This window comes from Papaver somniferum, chromosome 2 (genome assembly GCF_003573695.1).
Source record: "Papaver somniferum cultivar HN1 chromosome 2, ASM357369v1, whole genome shotgun sequence".
Taxonomy (NCBI): Eukaryota; Viridiplantae; Streptophyta; class Magnoliopsida; order Ranunculales; family Papaveraceae; genus Papaver; species Papaver somniferum.
In genome coordinates this window covers 65,960,431-65,969,012 of record NC_039359.1, presented here as the reverse complement: position 1 = coordinate 65,969,012, position 8,582 = coordinate 65,960,431, and the positions used below count along the sequence as shown (strand labels likewise).

The 8,582-nt window shown below is 37.4% G+C and overlaps 1 protein-coding gene and 1 pseudogene across 1 annotated transcript; one reads left to right on the top strand and one right to left on the bottom strand.

The window, feature by feature from the left end:
- The first annotated feature begins 338 nt into the window (after positions 1 to 338).
- Positions 339 to 5,089, top strand: LOC113347895 (annotated as a pseudogene).
- Positions 5,090 to 5,484: 395 nt separating this feature from the next.
- LOC113347891 (60S ribosomal protein L22-3-like) lies at positions 5,485 to 7,826 on the bottom strand. Its single transcript, XM_026591577.1, has 2 exons — positions 7,511 to 7,826; positions 5,485 to 5,808 (listed from the first exon to the last, which is right to left on the bottom strand). Exons 1-2 carry the CDS (start codon positions 7,744 to 7,746, stop codon positions 5,664 to 5,666), a joined length of 381 nt encoding a protein of 126 aa, XP_026447362.1. The 5' UTR covers positions 7,747 to 7,826; the 3' UTR covers positions 5,485 to 5,663.
- Positions 7,827 to 8,582: the final 756 nt, after the last annotated feature.

Here is an 8,582-nt window from a genome sequence, read left to right as displayed (position 1 = left end):
ATGAGGGACGCATGGACTAAATCAAGTGGACAACAATCACCAAATAGGTAGCAGCAGAAATAACTAAGTACACCCACAGAATTACCAAAGGCAGCCAAAAGGGACAGCCCCTAACTGTCACACTGACAGATTGATGAAGAAAGTTAAATAATGAAAATAATGCAAATGCGATTTATTGGAATTGTATATTGATCAAGATGTTTTTCGTGCTAGTTAAATAGAAGGAGTGGAATATTTAAAGATATGATGTCCATTAGTTGGTGCCGTTGATGGAGGATTAGTACATATTTTAAGATGCTCCTATCAAATGATTTGTTTAAGACTAGAGAAATAAAAACATTGGAATCTCCCTAAATAATCATCTTCCTTTTAGTCTCAGGGACTCTCACCATTTTCTTCTGCAACACCACAAGTAAGTCTATCTCGACTCTGCTTATTCATTCATGATTGGCAACATAAGTATACTGACTAAAAGTGCAGGTTTTTTGTTGGATACAGAATGGAAATAGGTGTTTGTCTCAGAAATGTCTTATTGAACTCAATTAAAAATTGCCCATGAATACACTGACTAAAGTCCTCATAGATATCAATAGTATAATTTTCCGTGGTTCTTCTGATTTACTTGTACTGAATTAGTTTGACTTTATACAGAGGCACAAGTTTTCGACATTGATAGCTATGAAAGAAGTCTCTCAGAGTTTAGATGTGGCGAATGAGGAAGAATTTGCTTCCCAATCTAAATTACTTACAGAATTTGCATCCTTACCTACCATCGGAAAGGCATGGGTCTTCGAATCGGAGAATGGTAACAAATTCACTTCTCTGTCGCCATCGTTGTGATATAACTCTTGCAGATGCATATTTTATCTTAGTAATACTAATTGTTTATACTGCAGGAGGTAGTTCTCGAGCAATGTTTTCGATAAGCCAACCAAATCTCTTAGGAAATAAAAAACGGACTCATGTTCTATATTCTCATATTGCGAAACAAAGAGACGGGTCTGTCAGCTTTCAATGGGCGCCATTCCCTGTTGAAATGTCAGGTGTGTCAACAATTGTTCCATCACCGTCAGGACAGAAAATGCTTGTTATACGGAATCAGGAAAATGATAGTCCAACACAATTTGAAATCTGGGGACCATCTCAGGTGGAAAAGGAGATATTTATTCCAAAATCTGTTCACGGCTCAGTATATACTGATGGATGGTAGTTGCTAGTGATACTCGTTGATTTTTATGCTTATGAGTGGTATTTTAGTGAGCATTTAAAAGAAAACATTGTGATTCATTTGCAAAGCTTGTTTGCTTCATAGGTTTGAGGGGATTTCCTGGAACTCGGATGAAACTCTCATTGCTTATGTTGCTGAGGATCCATGTCCATCCAAGCCGGTCTTTGATTGTCTGGGCTACAAGAAAAGAGGTTCTACAGAAAAGGACTGCAATAGCTGGAAAGGGCAAGGAGATTTCGAAGAGGATTGGGGTGAAGCCTATTCGGGGAAAAAGCGTCCAGGACTATTTGTCGTCAATATTATTAGGTCCGACATCTTTCTTGTCAACGCTTTAATTTATGATCACATGCATGCTTTGGCATGATGAAATTTCGTTTTTTTTTCCTGATTTCAGTGGAGATGTGCACGTTGTGGATGGAATTTCCAAGTCCTTAAGTGTAGGACAAGTTGTATGGGCGCCGAAGAACGATGATTTGAACCAGTATTTGGTTTTTGTGGGGTGGCCATCAGACCGTGGATCCGAAAACATTGTGTGAAAGCTTGGAATAAAACACGGTTATAATAGGCCATGTGCTCTATACACAGTTAAAGCATCATTTCACAAATCAGAAACTGATAAACTTGAAACCAAGTAGGTTCCAATTTCTATCTAAATGTCTTTCATCCTTCTTGGTTCTATTTTAAGTTAGGTGACCTGATGTGTTTAGATTGTGATCATAAGATTATTATGTTCCAGAGGTGACAGAACTGAAGATAAGACTGCAGCCATCAGTCTTACTCAAGGCATAAGTAGTGCATTCCTTCCTCGATTCAGGTGCACTATATGACCTCCAATGTTTGTTTTGTTACTGTCCAATTTAATTTGGTATATTGAGAAAATAACTTTGGGACATCGAAACTATTTTGAAAGCGCTGAGGGGAATATATTTGATTTACAGCCCAGATGGGAAGTCTCTTGTTTTTTTGTCTGCAAAAAGTGCTGTGGACACTGGCGCACACTCTGCTACTGACTCACTCCACAGAATTGATTGGCCTACTGACGGGAAGCCTTGTGTATCTCTTAAATTGGTTGACGTGGTAAGATGTTCTTTCTTATGCATTAACTTCATTTTGTTTTATTTTTTAAGATGGTTAGAAATAGTGTACAGATGCATCCGCGTGCAGCCCACCACATAGAGTTTCTTTTGCAGATACACTACTGTGTAATGAAATGGTTACTGTTGCTCATTTGCACCTCGGGGTCAAAAATTCAACAGAGTGTACTAAGGAATGTACATTTTATTTGTTGTTTAGATCCCCGTTGTAAAGTGTGCCCAAGAGGATTGCTTTCCAGGACTTTACCGTTCAAGTTTCCTCCATAACCCGTGGCTTTCCGATGGACAGACAGTGGTTATGTCTTCCTACTGGCGCAGCAGTCAAGTAATAATTTCTGTTGATGTGTTGAGGTAACCATAGCTTTCACGTTCCGCTCCATTCAAACCGTGTTCCCTTATACTCCATCATTTGACAAATATATCTATATTTCCTACGTAGTGGGAGAGTATCCCGAGTTACTCCTAATTCAAGTGCTTCGTGGAACATTCTTGCTTTAGATGGGGACAATATTCTCTCTGGTACATCGAATACTGATCTTGTTTATTCTCTCAAAAATTCAAATGGCATTAGAGTAATGATTTTTCCTCCTTTTTCTATTTCTCTTTCAAGTGTCTAGCAGTCCAATAGAGCCTCCTGAAATCAAGTATGGATACTCTACTGAGAGGAAAGAATGGAATTGGCTAGACATTTCAAGTCCTGTTTCTAAATACTCTATGAAGGTTTTGCACCGTTTGCATGCTTCTATTTATGTTATATGTACTACCACCTCAACATTTTTTCCTTCTTAAGTTGACATTCCACAAAATATGGTACAGGTCAGATCTATGCTGTCATCTCCCAGTTCAGTATAATGAAGATTCCGGTTCACGATGCTTCTGTAGACCCTCCAGATGGTAATTCGCTAACACTAAATAATGTAACTCAGATATTTTCACATGTGAGAAAGATACTTTAAGTGTTAATATGTTTTGCTGCAGCAGATGGAAGTAGCATCTATACGAATTCATATATGTGTTCAATTCATTTCAGGTGCCAGGACACCCTATGAAGCCATATTTGTTTCTTCTAAAACCAGGAAAAGTGGTACATGTGATCCATTGATTGTAATCCTTCATGGTGGACCGCATTCTATATTGTTGACTAACTTCAGTAAAAATTACGCGTTCCTGTCTACATTGGGTTACAGCTTGCTCATAGTAAACTATAGGTGAGCCCAAAAAATTCTTTCCACCGTTACTCTGGAGTTAGGCGAGATATCTACTGCTCCTCGTGTATCCTCTTTATTGTGGTTCTCTTGCTGAGTAGCTGGTAATTGTTCAGAGGTTCATTGGGATTTGGAGAGGAGGCATTACAATCACTCCCAGGAAAAATTGGATCACAGGTTTTTACTTACATGTCTTGGATATGTTTTCTGGTTTAGATATTAAAGGGTTTTTTTCTTTCCCATTATTCATAACTTAATAACAGATTTCTTAATGTGGACAGGATGTCAATGATGTACTTGCAGCTCTAGACCATGTCATTGAAATGGGTCTTGCAGACCCATCTAAAGTTGCTGTTCTTGGAGGCTCACATGGGGGCTTTTTAACAACCCACTTGATCGGCCAGGTAATTTGCAACTTTACAAATTAAGATATCTCAATTTAGATATCAGTTTGTGTGTATTTGGTATACGCCAGACTTATTGCTCGTACCATTTCTATAATAGAACCTTGGCTTTTATCATCTTCTTTCAACTTTCAGAACCAAGTCCATTTACATTTTATGAATAGTTCTTTTTCCTTGGTACGCATAATTTTAAGTACTCACTTTCCCTATTATATGGGTCTTGTTCTCTTGGTGTAGGCACCAGATAGATTTGTGGCAGCGGCTGCAAGGAATCCTGTTTGTAATCTTGCATTGCTGGTTGGTACATCTGATATCCCCGATTGGTGTTTTGTGGAAGCATATGGTGGTAGCAAGGGAAAAAATTACTTTACAGAGGCACCTTCACTTGATCATCTACATGTGATGTATAACAAGTCTCCTATTTCACACCTTTCAAAGGTAATTTATATTGCAACTAAAGTTGTGCGTCGACATTATGTTCGAGTAGAAAGAAAGAGAACATTTTCGTTTGACTTCCCCCAACAGCGCAGCATTTGGTGGTTCAGCTCTGTGCTTGTTTTTTTCTTCAGGTCAAAACACCAACACTCTTGCTTCTAGGCGCACAGGATCTGCGTTGTCCAGTTTCAAATGGATTGCAAGTAAGATTTTACATGTAGTCTGTTAGTCTAACTGTTAGACTCTAACACAGTTAAATTTGGCAGTTTGGGAATTCGATATTACATGATTCCAGAAGTCTAACATCACTGGTTGAAAACTTACGTAGTATGCACGAGCATTGAAGGAGAATGGAGTTGAGGTTAAGGTGATCATGTTTCCAAAGGACTCCCATGGAATTGACAGGTTCACTTCAGTTATCGTTTTATGTTAATTCTTACATAGCATTATTTTCTTAAAATTTTCACACGGATTCTTGTTACTTTGTTGCAGGCCGCAAGCTGACTTTGAAAGCTTTCTTAATATTGGTGTCTGGTTCAATAAGCATTTTCAGTAAGTGGGGGATATGGTCTGTCAAATCCAGTTATTGAAGAAATCCTTCCCTGTTTTGCAAAATTCCAAACTGTTAACATATGATAAAGCTGAAGAAATCCAGTTATTGAATAACTCACTCTGTGCAAAGTTTGTCACGTTGTAATAAGGCAGTCTATACGTAGTTCTACACTTCTACTCCCGGATTTCAAAAGAAACCCAATTTGTGAGATCAAAGATGGGCATTAGAAGTTTAGTTTATTAAGCATGGCCATGCCTCCGGTGTCACTTCTTTGTTGATCTCTTTTGCGACTCCTCTTACCTCCCAGAGACAGTGCTGCAGTGCAAAACATTGCACCATTTTTGAAATTTAAGACCAGATGATAATATAGAATGAGGTCACAGGCCTGTGACAGTAACAGAGAATCATCTTTTCACCTTCAAGAGAGGGCATGCAAAGATGAAACACTACAGGTTATAGTGACATGACTTCTATCACTACAGGTTATGGGTTTAACAAACTTGAATTCATAGATGGAGGTAGAAAGTAAACATGCATGATGCACATGTGAGGAACAAACAGAACATAAGGCAAGGCTTTAACAAGCCAGAACATTAATCCTTGAAACTTTTTGGTACCAAAAAAGAAAACGACACTTGTGTTCACCAATTCACGGCACTACTCTGAAATCTAAAACTGGTATGAAGTTTCTCTTTCTCCAAAGATATTACAAAACTAGCAGAAAGATTTAACAAGTAAAACAAACTAATCCTCTTCCTCAGCTTCGTTTTCAGCAATGTTGAAGTATCGCAATTCATACACATTACGGTCTTTGCTGGATGCAATGACTCTCAACCAATCCCTGACATTGTGCTTCTTCAAGTATTTCCTGGTCAGATACTTCATGTACCTAATCACATGAACCACAAAAAGAATCAGTACAAGGAAACCCAAATACACGGATAGGGGTCATAATGAGCAACAAGTTCTCAAATTCTGCTAGAAACAAATAAATAATCTTGCAGACATCACAACATGAATAAATACAATTCACTAACAAGAGGATCCATCCATCACTGTATATTCAGATCATACTTCGCATGTTAAATAACTCTTTCAGAAATTGCCAGATGGGTTCCCATTTCAAGACACCCCGTTACATGTGAAACCTCCCATATTTATCAAAATAACCTACGCCTAATGATTTTAAGTTCGCAAACACCAACTAGGGATACTAGATTATCCTTTAACAACACTAAAAGGTAACCATTTTGATTAGCAATGCAGTAAGGTGTGCTAATCTAACAATGATCAGAACCAGTATATTAGCAATGCTTAACAATTTTTAGACACCCTGTTCAAGTGAGAGCTTAACAATTTTTAGACACCCTGTTCAAGTGAGACCTCCCACATTCATCAAATGGAAATGATAGATTGACCACGGATTGAATCCCGCGGTCTGTCCCGACTGATAGACCACAAGTTGGGGGAGGGGCCACTATCTCTCTCAGTCGGGACAGACCGCAGGACTGAACCCGCAGTCAGTCTATCATCACTCTTCATCAAAATAACCTAAGCCTAATGATTTCAGGTTCCCCAACACCAACTAGGTATACTAGATTATCCTTTCACAACATTAACCACATTCATTAGCAATGCAGTAAGTAGCACTTGTCTGAGGTACTACAACTTAACGGTAACCAGAACCTATACATAATCTATCATGTGACTGTAACAATAGAAACAGAAAAAAACTAACATCTTCCAAGACAATAAGCACAACATAAACTCTGCAAAAACACACTACTTGAAATTATAATTCCACTGACCAATAAGAAACATACAACTTCTGCTCATTCAACGTAGTTGAGTCAGAATATGAATGACGAACATAACTTAAGGCCAGGGCTGTGCATAATCAATCATGTGTTGTAACAATAGAAACAGAACAAAAACAACATCTTCTAAGACAATAAGCACAATATACAATCGGCAAACATACACAATCTGCAAAAACACACACTCTCCTTCGAGTTAGAATTCCACTCACCACTAAGAAACATACAACTTATGCTCATTCTAAGTAGTTGAGTCAGAATATGAACAACAAACATATCTTACAGCTTGGTTTAAGCCCCTTAAGGGCTCAATGTTGGATAAAATGAAGGTGTACAAACGTATAATGAATTCTAGTTCTTGTTCTGAAAGATCAAGTAGATATACAGTAAAACCTTGATATACTAATAACTTAGCTAAATTGATTATTTTCCCTGTCCAGAAGATATCAATTTATCACGGCTTAATTGTGTTTCTCTTTGCAAGAATTCACATTCACTTTCACATCTTCATTTTAAACAATCTCTAACTTAACCAGAGATCTATATGTTCATTGTTGTTCACATTCTGACCCAAACAATTATATGCCTTCTTTTCACAAGCAGTTGTAGATCAACTTAACAAAGCAGCATTCAATAAAATCACACATGAATCAAATCTAATTGCAAGCTCAAACTTTGAACATACCAAAGAACATAATCTACAATAAAATCAAACTTTAAGCTAAAAAAACACAAAACCCAGACCTAAAATTCCAAATCTAAGAAGAAATATACCTCTTAGACAAAGGGTTGTTGGAGTTAACAGTAATCTTGCTCTTATCACGAATAATGGTGATTTCATCACCAAGAGCACCAGCTTTACCACCAACTTTGATTCTTTCTTGTAAAAACTTCTCTAAAGAAGCGATCTCCATAATCTTATCTTCAACTGGTTTTGCACAATCGATGGTGAAACTTGATCCTTTCTTCTTACCTCCTTTCTGGGTAGCCATTTTCTTCACTTGACTCATTTTTTTCTCTCTTCTTCGGCTTCCTCTCTGTAAACAAAGAAAACCCTAAAAACGCAGTTCCTTTGAAGAGCTGAAAAGAAAAATGAGATTTATAGTGAGGGTTTATAATGGATCCCTAGTTTACTTGTTGGGCTTTAAACGAATGTAGGCCTTTGGATGTCCATAAGGCCATTATATCGTTTCGGGTTTTGCAATCATTTTCCAGTCAAAAGCCCGACTGAGAAAGCCAGAAAAACCATGCCCATTTGAACTTTAGGCATTGAAAAACCATGCCGCCAGCTATAATAAAATATCCCCTAATTAATACCGGCATCCCCAATTGCTCGTTCAAAACTAAACGGTTAAGAGATATTTTATATATTTTATCATGCCAAATTTGAGGTTCGACTAGGTTTATTTTCTTTAGATTCAACTGAACTCGAGGTTTAGCTACGTATATATTGTTTTAACCTAGCCAAATATAATGGTTTTATAAACATTTTGTGGTTCAGTTACGTAGTCGAATTTAACCAAGTAAGTTTTACCTCGTTGTTTTCCTAATATGTGGATTCGGTTGATAATTTTATAGTTTTGAAGCCAAAAGATAACTTCGTTTTTTTCTTGCCTCGAAGGATAACCTTTCATATGAGGTTCTAAATTGAAATATCTGAATAATTCGCAAAATATGACTCTTTAGCATAGTTGTGATAAACATAAACTAGTTTGCTCGAGGAATCAATGAGTAAGAATTTTTATTTGATCGATGATGTTGCGGTTTTTTCGAGGCAAAAATTTTAAGTCAGTTTTTTAGTGACTGAATCATAGTGGACGAGGTTCTCTATCTTCTTTTGTTGTTC